Source organism: Pteronotus mesoamericanus, unplaced genomic scaffold, assembly GCF_021234165.1.
Source record: "Pteronotus mesoamericanus isolate MK-2021 breed Mesoamerican mustached bat unplaced genomic scaffold, CSHL_Meso_final scaffold_232, whole genome shotgun sequence".
NCBI lineage: Eukaryota > Metazoa > Chordata > Mammalia > Chiroptera > Mormoopidae > Pteronotus > Pteronotus mesoamericanus.
Window position 1 is genome coordinate 25917188 of NW_026555311.1, and position 21563 is coordinate 25938750.

The 21563-nt window shown below is 35.6% G+C and overlaps 1 protein-coding gene across 11 annotated transcripts in view; it reads left to right on the top strand.

Moving 5' to 3' along the window:
• MAPK10 (mitogen-activated protein kinase 10) overlaps positions 1-21563 on the top strand; it is a 324322-nt gene that overhangs the window by 162161 nt on the left and 140598 nt on the right. For 7 of the 11 annotated variants that reach the window (XM_054591772.1, XM_054591774.1, XM_054591776.1 and 4 more), the window contains one exon: positions 5845-5916. In XM_054591772.1, the coding sequence (XP_054447747.1) occupies positions 5851-5916 (66 nt within the window). In that variant the 5' untranslated portion in view covers positions 5845-5850. Of the gene's footprint in view, positions 1-5844; positions 5944-21563 lie in introns of all 11 variants that reach the window. The other 4 variants (XM_054591779.1, XM_054591778.1, XM_054591780.1 and 1 more) reach the window with 2 other exon arrangements.

Below are 21563 nucleotides of genomic sequence, written 5' to 3' on the forward strand. Positions count from 1 at the left end.
ACTACAGTCCTGAAAAAGACCCACACTTGTACAGTTAACTGATATTTTGAGCAAGACAGCAAGGCAACTCTGTATGGAAAGCCAAATCTTTTCAACATGGATGCTTGAGCAACTGGCTAGCCATGAGGAAAAAAAATGAACCTCAACATATATATCACATCATAGATTAAAGTTAATTACGAGGTTATCATAGACCTAAAAGTAAAATTAGTAATGTAAAGCTTCATGAAGAAAATGTGGTAAAATATCTTTATGAACTTGGTGTGAACAAAAGCAAGAAAGCACTAATAATAAAAGGAAACTAAATAATAAAATACATTTCAGAAAAAATAAATATTTTTCACTAAAAGTCAGCATTAATGAGCTGAATATGCAAGCTACAGACTGAAAGAAAATATTTATATTTAAAAATATGTGTATCTGACAGAAAATTTTATCTCAAGTAAAGAATATCTACAATTTGTAATAAGAAGACAACCCCTTCCCTCCCTACATTCTACCATGAAATGGGCAAAATACCTGAAAAGGGACTTCCCAAAGAAGATAAGTAAATGGCCAGTAATTACAGGAAAAAGTTCCCAACATCATTAATCATCTAAAATTAAAAAAAAATAAACCCACAAAATATTACTAGACACCGGAATGACTAAAATTTAGAAAATTGGTAACTTCAAATGTCAGCAAGGATGTGAAACAACTGGATGTCCATATATTGCTATAGCGGGTAGACAATGACTGTGTCTGGCAGTTTTTCATAACTTAAACTTGTTCCTATCCTATGATGTAACAATCCCTTTTCTAGGTATATTTCCCAAGTGAAATGAAAACATATATGTGCAAAAATACATGTATATAAATGTTCATGCAGCATTATTAACATTCAAAAATAAAAACACCTCAAATGTCCAAAGGCAGGATGGACAAACTCTGATACTTTATGTACTCAGCAATAAAAAGGAATAACTATCATCACACAGACACACACACACACACACACAGAGGAATAACTATTGATACTTGCGAACGTGGGTGAATACTAAGCATATATACTGAATAACTTCACTTGTATGAGTTCTAGGACAAGAAAAAGTATTCTATAGTTAAACAAACTTAGATCATTTTTGCGTGAGGGGTGGGGAATTAAGATGTTTCCAGACTATTCTTTATCTTCATTGGAATGTGAGTTACACGGATCTAGGCATATGTTAAAACTGTATACTTAAAAACTGTCCATTTTTGCTGTGCATAAATTATACCTGAATTGAAAGTAAATTTAAAAATCTTAAATAAGAAATATGGTACATTTACACAATGGAATATTATGAAGCAGAAAGAAAGAAGAAGCTCCTACCCTTTGTGACAGCATGGATGGAACCAGAGAACAGTATGCTAAGTGAAATATGCCAGGTGGTGAAAGACAGATACCATAGGATCTCACCTATAAGTGGAATCTAATCAATAAAACAAACCAGCAAGCAAAATATAACCAGAGACCTTGAAATAAAGAACAAACTGACAGTAACTTGGCGGGGTTGGGGGGTGCGGAGAAGGGAGACAACAGGGGAACGAAGGGGAAGGGTCATCAAGGAACATGTATAAAGGACCCATGAACAAAGCCAAAGTGAGGTAGGATTGAGGGTGGGAGGTGGGGGTGGGTGGGGCAGGAGAGAGTGGTTGATAGAAAATGGAGACAACTGTTACTTGAGCAATAAAGAAAAAAATTAAAAAAGAAGTAGAGGTAAAAAATTATACATAAATCTTATGGAAATGCAATAAATCTCATAGATTACAAATTGAGGGGTAAATTATTTCTTTTATTATTGTCCTACTTTTTATTTGATATTTTTGGAATTTTATCCTATGAGAGAATTTATTTTCTCATGTAACCAAAAGTGTAGAAGTAGAAAATATCCAGAATTTCTTCATGTAGTAGTTTATTGGTTTCATCAAACAGTTCTATTCTCCTGCATTACACTCCTCAGCATTCCTTCTTAAGATCATTTCTGTTATTGGCTATTCAGAGAGTATTTGTTCCACACATCTGTACATAAACAATAATGCCCAGCAAGATGAAGGACCACAATTTCCTTGTGTCACTTGAACTTTATTATGAAATATTCAGACATATTAAATAGCATGCAATTAATATATGTAGGGCTTAAAGAGTAATAATGAAACAAACATGTATGACTTCACTGCCCAGCTAGAAGAAAGACATAAAAAGAGTTTTGAGCCCATCAGTAGATGAGTGGATAAAAAAGATGTAGTACATTTACAATGAAATATTATGCAGCCATAAAAAGAAGGAACCCTTACATTTGCAACATCATAGATGGACCTGGAGATTATTATGCTAGGTGAAATAAGCCATTCGGTGAAAGACAAATACCATATGATCTCACTTATATGTGAAATCTAATGAACAATAAAACTGACAAACAAAATATAAGCAGAGGCATGGGTACTTGAAACAGACTGACAGCTGTCAGAGAGGAGAGGTGTGGAGCAGACTGGATAAAAGAAGGTGAAGAGATTAGCCACAGAACATATGCATAAACCATAGACACAGAACACAGTGTGGTGATGGCCAAAGGGAAGGGGGTGCAGGGCCTGGGTGGAGATGGGCAAAGGGGGGAAACGGGGATGTCTGTAACAGAGTCAACAATAAAAATAAAGTTAAATAAAATTAAAAAGTAAAATAAAATAAAGAATACCTTTGAAAACCCCTGTATGCCCCTTCCCAGTGGCCTTCTTCCCGTCCCCAGGAGAGCCATCCAATCTCTTGAATTTTTTATTTTTTTATTCTTTTGCTTTTCTTTATAGATTATCATAGTATAAAAAAAAGTTATTCCTAAAGAATAAATTGTTTAGTTGTGCATATTTTGGAACTTTCATAATTTAAATTAATGAGTTCTTTTTATTTGCTTAACATGTTCAAGACATTTTGTCATGTTGATACTTGTTTCTTTATTCAACCATTTTACTGCTATATGTTATTCCACTAAATGAATATACCATGGTTTATTTATTCAATGTTCTCTTTATGAATATTTTTCCAGTTTAAATTTTTATTATTTATTTATTTTGTTATTATAAAAGTATTCTAATGAACTGCATCTTATATATATCCTCGTAGTAGAACTCAAGAGTTTCTTTGGGAATATGTACAGAAGTGGAATTGTTAGGTGGTAGGCTATGCACTTCACTATATAATGCCATTTTCCTTCTAAATTGGGTTGTTCCAATTGCCAAAACCATTCTGATCCATCTCCTTGAAAATATTGAATGTTATCATAATTTTCAGTTTTTAACAATTTGATGAGTATAAAATAGTATCTTGATGCTATTTTATAGCATTGCAAACAGTCTCTCAGTTTTAATTTACACATATATGCTTTTTTTCCCTACAAAATGTCTTCCATATTTTTGGCCCACCCTTTCATTTTCTCTTGCCCATCTTTGTCTTTTTTCTTCTTTTCTTTTAGCAGCTTTTTATAGATTCTGGATAAACATTCCACTGGTTATATATATTTCAAATATCTTTTCTAAATTTGTGGCCTACTTTTTTCTGTATTAGATTTTTTCATAAACAGAAATGATAAATTTTAAATAGTCCACTTTATTAATAATTTCCTGTGTAACTTAACATATTTATATATTATTTATGATATATTTCTCAGATAGCCAACTACATTTCCTTCTATAATATTTAAAGTTTGGCTTTTCCTAAAAAATTTAATCCATCTGGAATTGTTTTTGTGTACAGTATGAGGTAGGGATTGCCAAGAACTCTGAAGAGTCTGAGATGTTACAATATTTGCAAATTAGCCTGCCATAGTTTCATGGCTACTCGCAGAAGACACAAGATTCCTAGGTTACATCAAGAGCAGAAGATAGAGTGTCATCATTAAAGACAATTTCTTAGTTCCCAGGTCCCACAGGGTGCTTCAAAGGTCAAGTGACTACTGCACACGCAGTTATGCAACACCCCAACCTAAGAGAATCCAAATCTTCTGGGTAGTAAGCATGCTTTACCTTTGCCCCAGAGGGACACCTAATCTATATTATACTGGAAAGTACTTAAAGTTGGCTTTCACTTCAGAGGGAAATATTATCTTTCTTTTCCAAGGCTGTTTGTTGTATAATATTCCTTAAAATGATAGTCTGGAGGAATAAAGGCATCCAATGCTTTCGTTGTTTGCAAGTCATGAAGAAATGTGAGAGGCCTATAGAAAATTGTTCCCTAATGGGGATGTGCTTTCTCCCTCTCCACCCCCATATTTGTGACCAATTGTCTCAGCAGGATTTAACGCATAGTTTGTTTTACCCCCAGATATCTTTAATATAATTAGGTTTCAGTGACTACATTAACATAATATAACATAATCAAGTTTCCATATTTGTATGTGTGTTTCTGGGCTCTCTATTCCTTTAATTGATAGTCTACCTCTGCATCAACCCCACAAAACTTTACTTAGTAGAACTTTAAAATAAACCTTGATCTGTGGTAGAGCAATCCCTCTTACCCCTCATAGACAAGTGCCCCACTTGTCCTTCAAGAATGTCTTAGATATTCTTGTCCTTTCATTCTTCCTTAAATTTAAAAATATGCACAATTTCCAATGTAAAACTTTCTTTTTCTTGCAATTCAGACCTTGCTTCTGGGATTGTTTTGCTTGCTTCAGAAGTTTGCTTAAAATTTCCTATCGGAAATTTTTTTCAGGTGCCTCCAATGAGACTTCCATCATAGATAGGTTCTAAGCCTCATTTCTTGTACTCTGCATACTGCCCTTTAAAAACTGAAGTTATAGTCTTCAGACATCAGCAGATGGCCTAGGGACAAGCGGCAGCTTTAGCTCATTTACTTCTCTACATGGTTCCTTTCACATTGTTTTCAACACCTTGGAAATTTTCTTGCCTTTTTTGGGCAGCTCAACTATGCACTTTAAAAGCTATTTTCTGTATTTCATCTACCTTTTGGGGAGTTTTACCTTGAGAGCTGTTTTCAGGATATCTAATTTTTCATATTGCAAGAAACAAGTCTTGTGTCAACGTGGTTTTAAAGTTCTTTAATCTCACAGAATTGTGTCTTGCACACAGTAAACCTTCAACAGATTTAATTGAAATAATTAAGGTTTCAGTTGGGTTTCTCTGATGCCACCTCATCATTCCCAATAACCCAGTGCTCAATTTAGCATTTATACTATTAGATAATTTTTATTCTCTCTATGAAACTTTACAGAATTATAAAATATTTCAAACATTCAGAAAATAATGTAATTCAAATATTTATACTTACCACCAAGATTAAACAGATGTTAATATAGTGTCCTATTTTCTTTAGTCTATGGTTATATGGTTATTAAACAAAGCAATGTATATTACTATAAAGCAATGTATATTATTCCAATTCAATTATTTCAATTCCTGAATGTAATCTTATTATAAATTACATTTTAATTAATAGTCCCTTTCTCTGCACTAAACATCCTTATATAACCTCCTGAAAATATGTTTGAGAATTTTTAGAATTAGAAGCCTACAACATAAAATGCTATATATAATAGGATATACTTAACTTTAATTCATTAGATATACCCAATTTCTTATTTTTATTCTTTATGATTGGGATGATATCAATCATTATATAAGGTCATTTTTACCTTATTTTATTATTTAATATTTACAATTTGTGAAAAGTTTCTAGTAGTCTGAATAAGAATTATGCCGAAATATGTTGTGCATGACACCTTGTGTATAATTCAAATTACATTAAAGTTTATACTATTAAATAATGAATAATTAGATGACTTGGAAATTCATGCCCCTCCTTTTTTTCTATAGGTATTTATGAGCCTCCATTTACTGTACTACTGCAGTGAACCAACCTTGGATGTGAAAATTGCCTTTTGTCAGGTGTGTGTTCCTTACAGGTAAAACAAGGTACAGTATATTCCCTTGTATTTCCATTTTGCCATTCCATTCTGCACATGTTCCACACCAAATTTAGCATTTATGTGATATTAAAAGCAGCTAAGGAAGAAGAGGATACTTAGGTGTGTTTTCTCCCTAGTTCACTTAAATTAGAGTGAGAATGAAGAGAATTTTTAAAAGTAATTATAAGTATAGTATTTAATCACTGTGTAAATGATTTCTTACTAAGTTTCACTTATACTTAATATTTTTAATATTTCTTTTCAAATCTTTGAAATGAGGCTTCAAGTCATCAAAAGAGCTGAAATCTCTGTCATTCCTCATCCTAAGGGCTGATGAGCCTCAAGTAGCGTAGCTCCAATACTCATATTCAGTAACATGCAGATCAGTAATAAAATCCAAACAACAATAATGACAAATAATACATTTAATACATAAATTTCACCTATAATGAACAGTAAGAAACTGGCAACAATGATTGGTAGTGTGAATTGTAAGAGCCTGTTCTCTTGTATTCCTATCAACTCTATTCTTAAGAAAGAGGCTACCTGAGGTGACTATGCTTATTATAGGTATGCTTAGGAAAGTTCTAACCTAAGCCTTTTGTCAAGGTGCAACTAATAGTGCTCCCTTCTATTTTTAGGAATGGATTTTGGAAAATAAATTTTATGGTAACTCTATTTACACCCCAAGCAGAGAGCTTCACATAAGTTTCTCTGTAATGATTTTCATCATTATCTTCTCATTTAACTGCTCTGTAAACAGAGAATGGTATGTGCCCACTGAAGCAAGTTTTAACAAATAACTCTACAGCTTCTATTATTTTAATACAATCATTTCTGATTCTATTAATATTTGATTATTATAGAAAATATACAAAAATATAAAGAGAAACAGAACATTGGTATATTTACTCTCTCTCAGCATATGAGAATTGCTATGAAAAAGTAAAATGTGTTACCTGCTATGAATAAGATTCATTGATTTGCCTGATCTCCCAGACCTCCAGATCTAGTAACTGAAGCCTCAAGACCTGTAGATAACTTCTTTTCTCTTAGAAGAACTCTGGGTCTTGACAAGACATCTTGGCTAGAAATTGTAGATCTACCACTTATTAGCCATTTAGTTGCAATCTTGAGCAAGTTAGCCTCTCTGTGCTTCAGTTTCCTTATGTGAAAAAGGGGGAAAATAATACTACCTATCTTCTGCAGTTACAAGTATTAAGTTAGTTGGTACTTACAGAGCCCTGAGAACAGTGCTGGAATATAAGTTTGTTAAGTTGATAACTCATTTTAAATACATTTACATTTACTCTTCTGGAGCTCCTTTTGAGTCCCAGTGTTTTAATTGTCAAAATCTTGAATACTCCTGATGTTATATGTTCAACCTGAATCTTTCCCCAAAACCAGACTTGTAGATTCAACTGACTGTTCTACATCTCTGCTTAGATGTCTAGGAGGCATATCAAACTATGCACATAACAAACCAAGTCCTTGATTTTTCCTCCAAAATTTCTCTGCTCTAATTCAGTAAATGCTAAATCCATCTTTCCAGTTGCTTAGAACAAAATCTTTGGAGTCATTTTTGGACCACACTTCACATCCAATCTGTCAGCAGATTCTGTTAGCTCTACATTCAAAATATATCTGGAATCTCACCACTTCTTACCATTCTCTCCATACCAGTCTGGTCTAAGAGACCATTACCTCTTGTCTGGATTATTGCCAGAGTTTCCAATTTATCTCACCGCCAGACAGTTTACTCTCAAAACAGTAAAATTGATACTTGAAAAACACAGGTGAGATCATGTCATGCTTTGGCTAAAAACAAAACAGAACGGGAAAATATTTCAATGTTTTCCCATCTCACTTATGGTAAAAACCCAAATTTTTATAATAAATAGCCAAGCCTTTATTGTGTAGCCACTAGAGATGCTTCCCTGAAATAGTCTTCCTTTATTATACACTTGGCTTTTTCATCTTCAGGGCTTTGCTCAAATGTCATTTTTAAGGGGGATTTATCTGATTCTCTTATTTAAAATTGCCTCTTCTTATCCTACACTGCTAACTCAACTTTTCTGCCTTTCTTTTTTCCACCATAACACACTTTTTATTTATTGATATGAGAGAGAGAGAGAGAGAGAGAGAGAGAGAGAGAGAGAAAGAGAAACATCTATTTGTTGTTACACTTATTTATGCATTCATTGGTAGATTCATGTATGTGCCCTGACTGGAGATAGAACCCACAACCTTGGCATATTGGGACGGTGCTATAACTGACTGAGCTACCTGGCTAAGGACTTGTTTATGCATTTTAGATTTTTGGAGTAGGTTTTCTGCCACCCCAAAACACTAAGTTCAGATGCTGACTTCATATAAACATGGTTTAAGGGAATCAGTAGATTGACCATGAGTATATTTGAAGGTCTTAGTGTTTTTTAAATGAATGGTCAGATATGGTTTTGAAATAACTGATAAAACTGATAAAACTTTACTATTTTAGTTTTCCATGTAACAGGGAAAGATAATTTTTTAGCTCTCTTTTTAAGAGGTTTCCTCTCTTGTGTATTATGTAAGGGAGCTTGACTCTGACTTTTTTCTACACCTGCTTTGATATATTTCACTTAATTTTTTATTCATTTTCTAAAATCCCAATATACATGCTTTAGTGCATGGATTGTCGGTGGGTAAATTATTAAAGACACAGCAAACTATTGTAGAAACACAGCACATCATGACTCATGAAATGAAACATTTACATATATATACTACCAGAATAATAACCAACCTACATATTTTTATTAATAAATGCTTCATGTTGCTTAACAATAGTTTTTTTCCCATACACCTACATGTAAGGATGGCTATAGCAAATTTCAAAAGTAAATTTAGTGTTACATTTGTCTTATTCCTTGTTTTTTTTCTAAAAATGTATGAAGTAATTCATTTAATGAATAGAACCAGTTAAGTTACTAAAGATTAGCTAGCAAATAATGTTAAGGTCCCAAGATTTAGTTTTGTAATGGTGAGCTTTTCTGTGTTGATTAATTGTATGTGTTTGGTTTGCTTGAAAGCACAAAAGGTTGGACTTGACTTCTCGTTGACTGGTCTTAACCCAAATATTAATGTAGCTTAATATGAGATTAGTCATGGTTGAGGTATTAATCAGATTAAATAGAGTTATTGGTTACATCTTTCAAAATAGTTGTGCTGTAAAATATCCTAGAATTATCTGTGATTTTCAGTGTATGGTTACTTATACTCCGTAAGAATAACATCATTGTACATTTCTTTTTGATCTATGTAGTGTTCCTAAGTAATCAACTAATTCTTTTTTAAATTAATTAATTAATTTTTTTCAAATACATTTGTCTCTGCTTACCCCCACAACTTTCCCTTGCCCCCTCCCTCCCTCAACTCTTCCCCTTAGGTTTTGTCCATGAGTCCTTGCTATATGTTCCTTGACTTTCCCCTTCCCTTCCTTTCCTCCCACCCCTCCTCCCTCCTTCCCTCTTGTCTCTGTTGGTTTCTTTTCCTTTCAGTGTTGCTGGTCTAATTTTCCTTGCATCTTTGTATTGTTGATTAGGTTCCACTTATAGGTGAGATCATATGGTATTTGTCTTTCGCCCCCTGGCTTATTTCACTTAGCATAATGCTCTCGAGTTCCATCCATGCTGTCGCGAAGTTTAGTAGTTCTTTTTTTCTTTCTGCTGCATAGTATTCCATTGTGTAAATGTACTATCATATTTTGATCCACTCATCTGCTGATAGAAATTTAGGTTGCTTCCAACACTTGGCTACTGTAAATTGTGCTGCTATGAACATTGGGGTGCATAAGTTCTTTTGAATTGGCGTTTTGGGATTCTTACGGTATAGTCCCAGCAGGGGAATCACTGGATCAAAAGGCAGTTCCATTTTCAGCTTTTTGAGGAAATTCCACACTGCTTTCCACAATGGCTGCACCAGTCTGCATTTCTACCAACAGTGGACTAGGGTTCCCTTTTCTCCACAGCCTCGCCAGCACCTGTTGTTTGTTGATCTGTTTATGATGGCCATTCTGACCGGTATGAGGTGGTACCTCATGGTGTTTTGATCTGCATTTCTCTGATGGCTAGTGATGCTGAGCATCCTTTCAAAGGCCTCTGGGTCCTCTGTATCTCCTCCTTGGAAAAGCGCCTGCCCAGGTCCTTTGCCCATTTTTTTTGATTGGATCATTTATCTTCTTGGAGTGGAGTCGAGTGAGTTCTTTATATATCTTGGAGATCAAAGCTCTACCTGATGTATCATTAGCAAATATGTTTTCCCATACGGTTGGCTCCCTTTTCATTTTGCTGATGTTTTCTTTAACCATGCAGAAGCTTCTTATTTTGATGAGGTCCCACTTGTTTATTCTTTCCTTTATGTCCCTTGCTTTAGGAGACATATCAGTGAAAAAATTGCTGTGTGCGATATCTGAGAGTTTCCTGCCAATGTTCTCCTCTAGGACTTTTATGGTGTTGCGACTTATATTTAAGTCTTTTATCCATCTTGACTTTATTTTTGTGTATGGTCTCAGCTGATGATCCAATTTCAATTTTTGGCATGTAGCCATCCAGCTCTCCCAACACCATTTGTTGAAGACACTATTATTGTTCCATTTTATGCTTTTGTCCCCTTTGTAAAATATTAGTTGCCGATATAGACCTGGGCTTATTTCTGGGCTTTCTATTCTGTTCCACTGGTCTATGGGTCTGTTCTTGTGCCAGTACCAGATTGTTTTGAGTATAGTGGCTTTGTAGTAGAGTTTGATGTCTGGTATTGTGATCCCTCCTACTTTGTTTTTCTTTCTCAAAATTGCTGAGGGTATTCGAGGTCGTTTATGGTTCCATATAAATTTTTGAAATGTCTGTTCTATTTCTCTGAAATATGTCATTGGTATCTTAATAGGGATTGTATTGAATCTATAAATTGCTTTGGGTAGTATGGATATTTTGATGATATTAATTCTTCCAATCCATGAGCACGGTATATGCTTCCATTTATTTGTGTCATCCTTAATTTCTTTCTTCAAAGTTGTATAGAGTTCTGCGTATAGGTCTTTTACCTCTTTGGTTAAATTTATTCCTAGGTACTTTATTTTTCTTCTTGCTATATTGAATGGTATTTTTTTTCTGATTTCTTCTTCTATTTCATTGCTGGTGTAAAAAAATGTCTTTGATTTCTGAATGTTGACTTTGTATCCTGCTGTTTTGCCAAATTCACTTATTTGGTTGAGGAGTTTTTTGGTAGTCTACAGGGTTTTCTATGTACACTATCATGTCATCTGCAAACAATGATAGCTTTACTTCCTCCTTTCCAATTTGAATACCTTTTATTTCTTTTGTTCTTGTCTGACAGTTGTGGCTAGGACTTCCAATATGATGTTGAAAAGAAGGGGTGAAAGCGGACATCCTTGTTGTGTTCCCGATCTTAGTGGGAAAGCTTTTAGTTTTTGCCCTCGAGTATGATGTTGGCTGTATGTTTTTCATATATGGCCTTTATTACATTGAGGAATGCCCCATTTATTCCCATTTTGCTGAGTGTTTTGATCATAAATGGGTGCTGTACCTTATAAAATGCTTTTTCTGCATCTATCGAGATGATCATGTGGTTTTTGTCCTTTCTTTTATTTATGTGATGTATTACGTGTAGTGACTTGCGCATATTGAACCATCCCTGCATCCCTGGGATGAATCCCACTTGATCGTGGTGGATAATCTTTTTAATGTATTGCTGGTTGTGGTTTGCCAATATTTTGTTGAGGATTTTAGCGTCTATGTTCATCAGCGAAATTGGCCTGTAGTTTTTTTTCTTGGTAGGGTCTTTATCTGGTTTTGGGATTAGGGTGATGCTGGCCTCATAAAAAGAGTCTGGGAGTCTTCCCTCCTCTTGGATTTTTTGGAATAGTCTGAGAAGTACAGGAGTTAGCTCTTCCTTGAATGTTTTGTAAAAAATTCTCCTGTGAAACCATCCAGCCCAGGGCTTTTGTGTGCCGGGAGTTTCTTGATGACTGCTTCAATTTCCTCAGCTGTTTTCAGTCTGTTCAAGCTTTTTGTTTCTTCCTTCTTCAGTGTTGGAAGATTATACTTTTCTAAAAATTTGTCCATTTCATCAAGGTTTTCAAATTTCTTGGCGTATAATTGTTCATAGTCGTTTCTGACAATCTTTTGTATTTCTGTGGTATCAGTTGTTATTTCTCCTCTTTCATTTCTGATATTATTAATGTGGGTCCTCTCCCTTTTTTTCTTCATGAGTCTGCTTAAAGGCTTGTCGATTTTACTCATCTTTTCAAAGAACCAGCTCCTGGATTGGTTGATCCTTTGAATTGTTCTTTTCGTGTCTATGTCATTCAGTTCTGCTCTAATCTTGACTATTTCCTTCCTTCTACTTGCTCTGGGATTTATTTGTTGTTGTTTCTCCAGTTCTTGAAGTTGTAGTGTTAGGTCTTTTATTTGAAATGTTTCTATCTTTTTTAGGTAAGCCTGTATTGCTATGAACTTCCCTCTCAGGACCGCCTTTGCTGTGTCCCATAGGTTTTCGACTGTTGTCTGTTCATTTTCATTTGTTTCCAGAAATTTTTTGATTTCTTCTCTTATCTCATTATTGACCCATTTATTGTTTAATAGTGTACTGTTCAGACTCCATGAGTTTGCAAGTTTTTGAAGTTTCTCTCTGAGGTTGATTTCCAGTTTCAAGCCCTTATGGTCTGAGAAAAAGTTTGGTATTATTTCAATTTTCCTGAATTTGCTGAGGTTTGCTTTGTGTCCTATCATGTGGTCTATCTTTGAAAAAGTTCCATGAGCCTTTGAAAAGAATGTGTATTTTGCTTCTTTGGGATGTAACGTTGTATATATGTCAGTTAAGTCTATTTGATTCAGTGTGTCTTTCAGCTGCACAATATCTTTATTAATGTTTTGTTTGGAAGGTCTGTCCATTTTTGACAGTGGGGTGTTGAAATCCCCTAGTATCAGTGTGTTGCTGTCTATATCTTTTTTGAAGTCCTCCAACAATTTCCTTATATACTGGGGGCTCCTATATTGGGAGCATACAATTTACAATGTTGATGTCTTCTTGATAGATTCTTCCTTTAAGTATTATAAAGTGCCCCTCTGGGTCTCTTTTTAAGGCTTTGTTTTGAAATCTATTTTGTCTGATATAAGTATGGCAACCCCAGCCTTCTTCTCTTGCCCATTTGCTTGGAATATTTTTTTCCATCCCTTTACTTTCAATCTGTGTAGGTATTTGGCTCTGAGGTGGGTCTCTTGTAGGCAGCATATGTGTGGGTCATGTTTTCTTATCCATTCAGCTACCCTGTGTCTCTTGATTGGGGCATTTAGTCTATTACATTGAGAGTTATTACTGATAGAAACTTACTCATTTTTTCTCTTTGTACCTGTGTTTTTCTCTTTCTCACTCTTTTCCTTCATCTTCTTAAATCAGTCCCTTGAGCATATCTTGGAGTGCTGGTTTGGTAGAGATGTATTCTTTTAGCCGTTTTTTGTCTGGGAAACTCCTTATTTCCCTTTCTATTTTAATTGAGAGCCTTGCTGGGTAGAGCAGCCTTGGCTGTAGGCCCTTGCTTTTCATTACTTGGTATATTTCTTGCCATTCCCTTCTGGCTTGGAGTGTTTCTGTTGAGAAGTCAGCTCCTAGCTGAATTGGGGCCCCCTTGTATGTTACTTTCTCCTTCTCCCTTGCTGCCTTGAGGATTCTCTCTTTGTCTTTGATAGTTGCCATTTTAATGATGATGTGTCTTGGAGTGGACCTCCTTGAGTCCCTCTTGAGTGGGGTCCTCCATGCCTCCTCGATCCATGAGACCCTTTCTCTCCTCAAATTAGGGAAATTTTCCATCATTACTTTTTTGAGGATGTTCTCTATCCCTTGCTCCTCTTCTTCTTCTGGTGTCCCTATTATATGGATATTGTTGCATTTCAGGTTGTCCTGCATTTCCCTAAACATCTCTTCATTCTTTCTGAGTCTTTTCCATTTCTTGTTCTTTCTGGGAGCTTCTTTCTACCTTGTCCTCCATCTCACTGATTCTATCCTCGGCTTCATCCAGCCTGCTTTGGATTCCTTCTATTGTGTTCTTCAATTCAGAAATGGTATTCTTCATATATTCTTGTGTTTTCTTGATAGTTTCTATGTCCTTTTCCAGGTTCATGTAGTTTGTTGTAAGATCCTGATGGTTTCTCTGCAGTTTCTCATACTTATCTTTGAGCTGGCTGAGCTCATTGAGCTTCCTTAGAACCATTGTTTTGAATTCAATATCTGATAGTTCCCTTGCCTCTATTTCATTTAGCTCTCTCTGTGGGGAGTCCCCTTTTCCACTCATTTGGGGGGAACTTCTTTTTCTTCCCATTTTTGTGAGAGTCTGTTAAGTTATTTATTTATTAATTTATTTATTTTTGCTTCTGCTTCTATTGGGCTATCTAGATTGCGTGACTTTGTGGATTAAACTTCTATGGTAGTAGGCAGGTCTATTTATTTATTTATTTATTTATTTAATAATTTCCTTTACTATTCTTTCTTGGCCTGCCTCTGATGATGTCAGTTGTTGACCCTTTATGGACTTGGGTCATTTGTTTTTTCCTGCGAGGAGTCTACTGTCTGTGTCTGACTCTTTCTTTGGGCAGCTGTGTGATCCCTTAGGCCAGGGATCCACTATTTCTGTGAATCGCTCTGCACTTTCCTGCCGGCTCCTTGATTGCGATTCCCTGCCGGCAGAATCCCCTACCAGCCTGGGCTCCCACGTGCTTGCCCCAGCCCAGGGGGCTTCTTCACGACCTTGTGTACTCGTCTGGCCCCCGAGGCCGGCGGGCACCCTGTAACTGGTCTGTTTAGGGTCTTCTACTGTGTGCTTTTCCCGCTTTTGGTTCTTTGGATCCGCTGCTTGTCCTCGCCAAATGGAGACTATGGAAATGGGAGGAAGTCAGCTCCAGGACTCTCCAGTTAATCCTGCCTCCAGTCTCTCCTCCAGGGACTCTGAGCAGCTCTGTGACTCCTTCAGCCCTCGATCCAGTATTTCTGCGGCCTGCTCTGCACTCACAGCCCGTGGGGGTCAATTTACACCTGCCCTCTCCGATCTGCGCACTCCCTCACAGGCCCCATCGGTGCCAACCTGTAGGAACCCTCGCCAGCCCGCGTGGGTCCACACACACACTTGCCAACCCTCGCCAGCCACTTGGCACAAGTGTGCGCACCTGCACTGGGTGGTTATGGGCTCTCTATTGTGTGCTTTTTGGCTTTTGGCTCTTTGGGTGTGTGTTCTTTTCCCGCACAATGGAGACTAGGGAAAGGAGAAGGAGTCGGGACTCCCCAGTTCCTCCTCCCATTCTTTCCCCAACGCCTCCATTTCCAGTCTCTCCTCAGGGGTCTCTGGGCAGTTCTGTGACCCCTTCAGCCAAGGATCCACCACCTTTGTGGACTGCATTTCAATTGCGGGCAGTCTGGTTCGTGCATACCCCGCTTCTGCCTCTTTGGGGGCGCACCTTGCCTGCCCAGAATGGAGACTACGGAACCGGGATGGAGTCGGGACTACCTGGTTCCTCCTCCCGTTCTTTCCCCAATGCCTCCATCTCCAGTCTCTCCTCAGGGCTCCCCCAGCCAGTCTGCACTCAGCCCCGCAGCTCACACGCGCACAAGCTGCGTGCGGAGTGCACAAAAGGCAGGTTAATTGATTCCCTTATTCCTCTCAACTAATTCTTTAAACACACTATTTTAATTTTATTATTCTTCTGATGTGCAAAATATATTTGCAAAAATATATTATGTGATAATTTTGTTTTTTTGCATAGGAACTATCTGAGGATTATGGTGCATGATAAACAAGGGCTGAACTTTTCAGTAAATGAAGAGGCATAATGTCCATTTTGATTCTGGGTTCCAAAATCCGTTCTAATCTAGACTGTCATTTTAGAAGTGTGTTGTTCAACACTTCCTTTGTTCATATTCTCTAGAGATGAATATTTATTTGGTTATGTACTCTATACATCTCTAACTTATACAAAAAAATGTCAAGGCAGCTAAAAAAAGTATGTATTCAAAGAGTAAACCAAGACTTCGGAGAGTGCAGAACTACTAAAGTTAAAAACTAATTAGATGTTTTTATGATTGTACAATGAAACAATAATAACAATATAATCATATAGGATTTAAGAATAATATTCTTTATTACTAAGTGTGGTGTTAGTGTTTCATATTCTTAAATGTAACATTTTGTAAACTCTAATTTTCTCTTCTAAAAATACAAAGATATATTTTAGAGATAAGTCAGTGAAACCCATATAACTAACTTTAAACTGTTTGATTCTTACATGACTTTTCACTATCTTTATGATGAAACACAACTTCTTACACCCACCCTATAAAGATTTTTATAAAATTATTATTTATTTGTCTGGAAATTTTGACCTGCCTTGATTATATAATATCATTTATTATTGATAGTTTGCATTTCTTTTTTTCTTTATTGTAAAAAAGTTAGTAATATGCAGCTTAAAAGATGAAGAATTTAGTGTGTTTAGCTTAGAGAATTGAGATAGTAATTTAGAGGGTTGTGATAATGAAGCCAGCATTCCAAGTTTGATGCTCTAAGGGAAAATTTAATATTAAGCTCCATGGAGGCAGAAGCTCTATATTCTCAGTGCCTCAAGCGTCACTTGGTGCATTATGAGACCAAAATAAATATTTGTTGAATGAAAAACATACCACAGCAATAGAAAGACCTCAAATCTCAGTGATTTACCGAAGCAAAAAATATTTCCTGGCATACGAAATTAGTACAGGTTACCTAGGGCTCTCGTTTATCCAGTGAGTGAGGAATTTCAGGTTCTGCCATCATGTGATTCAGGAATTTAGGCTCTTGCCCTGTTGTGATGTGCCAGCTAAGATACCAGAGTGTGAAAAGGGATGTATTGGGAGGGCACGTTGGTGGCTCTGGCCACTTCTGCTGTCGTTCACTTGTCAGCAATAGTTACATAGCCCCAACAGGACTGCAAGGGAGGCTAGAAAATGTAGTGGAGCACATGGATATCCATAGAGCATTGCTTCTATCGCAAATGAAGACACAGAAAAGAAATGTTTTATTACCTGACCATTCTGAACCCTACAGGACACATGCTAATTTTATAGCAGTGTCATAGTCCTGTGGGATAGCATTATGGCTTAGGACGAATTTAGTTAGAAACGCTCTAAAACTGCTGATTAGCTATGTGTCTTTCAATGTTATCTAATTCCCAGTAATAGTGTTAATTACAGTTATAATAATAAGCTTTGTTGAGAGTTTTTTATAAGCTTATACCATGCTAAGAACTTTGCATAGATTATCTCATGTAATAGTCTCACTAAAGAAAGGAAGTAGATTACCCTTATTCCATAAATAAGTACACTGAGGCTAAGGTTATAAAAAACCTGCCCAAGACTTCACAGTCAGGATTCTGAGATAAAGCTGTTTTTACCCTTTGCTAAAACTCTCGGTCCAGGATTTCTCAATTGCACCTGGGAATGCTAATTCTTCTGCAAAATGATTTATGAGCCTCCTAGCACAGTGTCTGGTCCTAAATCAGCCCAATGCTTAGCAGATATTCAAGCAGTACTAGTTTCTTCCTTCATATATAAAGAATAGGCAGCAGAGCCATGCCTGCTCTACTATTGATTATTCTTATGTGCTTTTTCACTTAATTGACAATAATGATTAAACAGAGTTTTATGGCATTACTGATTTGTTGTAAGTCATTGATTCCACAGAATAAGCATCTCTGGGCCCATCCAGTATAAAAGTTATATAGATGCCAAGCTCTAAGCCTCCTTAGAGAGTAACACTTCAAGAAACAGTGGAGAAAATATGCTCTTGACAGAGCAAAGCCTAATCCTAAATGTCATTAAGCGTTGTCGTCTCAGATCTCCCCCTTTAAAAAACTAATATGTAAACAATGTGATTCAGATTTAGGACAGATTAAAAACATGCTCTTAAACACATAACAAACAGAATGGCAGGCATTGTTTCTGTGAACTTTATATAACAATCTTCGAGTGGCACCATGAAGCAACTCAATAAACCAGTCATTAACTATGAGGATGGCTAGCTCAGAATCATTTGTGCCAAAAGCAGAACCATCGCTTTAGGCAGAGACTTTTCTGTATCCAAAACACAAAATTAAAAGAATACAGATTGACCAGTTAATTTTCTGGAGATGCATTTTGTAGTGAATTCATTTTGGCTGTCCTATTGAGACAGATCAATGTAATATCATAACACCTTTAATAGTGCCTGGCATACAGTAAGTGTTCAATAAATGTGTAACAAATAAATGCAATTAGGCCCTTTAAATTCCTATGCTGTTCTGAAAACCCAGCTCTTCATCAGCAACACAAGATTGTCTGCTTCAACCCTGAATTGTTTAATGTTCAGTTAAATTCAAACTCTAGACTGAGACAAGTGATAAAAGGACATGATATTTATTCATTTCTTTTGATTTTCTAAGCTCTATTCCTGTAGCCCACCTTGTCATAAGAAATCAGCATCATTGTTCTAAATTATTTTAGCTAAACTAGTGAGTGGATTAGTAAAAAAAAAAAGAGAGAGAGAGAGAGAGAGCACATGTCTTAGAGTTGGACAAACTTCAGTTCATATTAATTAGGACAACTAATTAATAGTTCTAAGACTTTGAGCCAACTAATTACTCTGTATGCCACTTTTCTCAGCTGTTGTTAGTGTTAAATATAGTATACAACATAATACAAAGTTCACATTTAGTAAGTAAGCAAGTAATACTGGTTTACCTTTTCTTTCTGTGTCTTTGATTATAAAATATTCCATCTACTGCCTGTTGTTTGACTCCAGGTTTATTTATTATAGAAAGAACTATTGACTATATTTTTCCTGAAATTAAATGCCAGAGAAATGTTACCTTTTCTATGAACTTGTATGATAAATTTATGAGATTAATGAATCAAAACTTGCCACTCATGGTGGTTTTGTTTTGTTGCCATTATTTTTTTCTTTGGCTTCAGGAAGCATGGGACTAAGTTTTCTGCCTGCAGTAGATATTCATAACTTAAGTCTTCTTGTAAAACTGTCATCTCCCAGATCCTGATTTATTTGATATTTGTTCTTAAAACTGGATTTAATGGTTTTAATGTTCTTATATCTTTTATTATGAACTGCAAAAATCCTTTTTTGGACCCACACAGAATATACTCATACATAATAAATGAATGAAAGGATAAAATGACTAGTTCAAGGTTTTGTTGTCATTAAGTATAGAACTAATCCAGGCATGGTGCCATTTTCAGCTGTATCATTCAAAAGAAGCCAAGAAAGTTCAACCTCTGAAAATTCGTAAACCTCAGTGTTTTCTCCTCAGAAATTAACCAGCAGTAATGTAGTACAGTCATGCATAAATGAAAATGGGAAGGGAGTACTTCTGGAATATTGGTTATTAAATTGAGAAAAATGCAGTCAAAGCTTTGGACACTTGCAGGATAAGATCAGTAATATGGGGCATTTATCTCTGCAAAACTTCATAGCTAAAGCTAGTAACTGAACTGCTGAAGGGGACTCATTGCACAAGGCCCTTTCTCACAAGTCGACATAAAATGCAGTCTTTTCACAGAACAGATTATATTCAGACTTCTTCTCTGCCTACCAAATGGCAGTGGCAAGAAAGCCTTCTTTTAATTTAGCTTTAAAATTTTTTAGCAGATGGGAGATGGAGAAGAAACAAGTTTGCTTTGAATTTTTGCAAAGAAAATTCTATTATATCCACATAGAAATAATTGTGGAGTCATTTAAATACAAGGTTAATGTTCAGTGGAGGAATTAGTTATTTTTAAACATATTTTGATCAATAGAATAGACTATTTTAAACTACTGTTGTTTTTGTACCATATCAATCTTCAACAGTTACCACTGTGGTGATTTATAATTTTTAAATATGATATTCCTTCCTTGTAATTCACTCTTAATCAACTTATTAATTTCCCTGAAAAAAGACTCTTCATTTTGATGAGCATCTATGAATACCTGTGAATTTCAGACATTCTTCCCAAATGTTTTAGTATGAATTTAATATAAAGAGATGAGGGAATGCTTATTCTCATGAGCTAATTGAGAGAACATCAGTCAGGCACTGCATTGCACCTTTGAGTTAGGAGAGCCTATCTCTGGGAATATAATATCTGGGCTTACTTAAACAGTTACTGATATCAAGGAGAGTCATCCTAATAACATTTTTGACTTTCACATCCCTTGTTTACTTGGTTTGATCTTCACTGCTTCCAGTTTTTGCCTCTCCAAATAGTGCCCTTTAATGGTAACATCTCTTATCTCCCCTATTTTCTAAAATAGTGGTTCTGAGGCTGATAGTTGCCGGAGGAGGAGGAGGGTTGGGAGACTGGATAAAAAAGGTGAAGGGGTTAACGAGTACAAATTGGTAGTTACAAAATAGTCATGGCATGTAAAGTCCAACAAAGGGAATATTGTAAATTATACTGTAATAACTAAGTATGGTGCGAGGAGGGTGCTGGAAATACTGGGGGGACCACTTTGTAAAGTATATGATTGTCTAGCCACAGTTCTGTACACCTGAAACTAATACAAAATAATATAGAATATAAACTGTAAGTGAAAAATAAATTTTAAATAAAAAAATAGTTGTTCTGGAAATGTGGAGTTTATTAGAAATACAAACGCTTGGCCTTACCACTGTTCCATTGAATCAGAAACTTTGCAGTGGAACTCAATATTCTGTTTTACAAGCACCTAAGGTAGTTCTGATCCTTGTTAAAACTTCAGACTCTGCCTTAAACTTCTGGTTTTCTCAATATGAATTTTTTGTTTTCCCTTTTTGGGTTCTAATCATCAGCACTCTTTGTTCTTAGATCATAAGCTATGTGACCTGAACTAAGGATATTCTAAAACATGTAACTGTAGAAATTTTTTTAGAATTGATAATATTTTTCCATAGCATGCTTAATGGCATGTTTTCATAGGTACTTAGCGAAAAGTTTGTTTGAATTTTATAGTCATGACAAGGAAAAGTGCATGGAAATTGGGGATAAATATGTTCTGAGCTTTTAAAAACTCAATTTGGATTTGTAAGCTTAGGGTACACATGAGATCTGGAGGAAGTTCTTCAACAACATATTTGCCATCCAAGAAAATTTCCAATCCTGTTATTCCTGTGTTGTCCTGCTGATAATCAAAATAGCCTTTTCCCAATTATTTGAGGTACTTCCTTTAGAGTTTATTTAAAGTTTAATTCAAAATTAAATATAAAGAGGATACTTGAAAGAAAATTGTGTGTGAATTCACAAATATTGTAATAATGATTTTCAATCTTATTGTGAGAAATTATGTGCTCTGAAATAAAAATAAAAGATTATTGAATAATTAGAAAATATGTCAGAGCATTAAGCATTTCATTTGAATAGCTTTTATTTGTGTCTTTTTTACTGGGAATTCTTCTGTTGCTAAAAGTTTTCCTACTGGTATAATATATGTAATTGCTTAACCATTTTACCAAACTACAACCAAGTCAGTGTATAGCTTCTCCATTATATAAATAGTACTGTTGTAGACAGGCACTGGAAAAAACCAAGGGGATTTCTCAG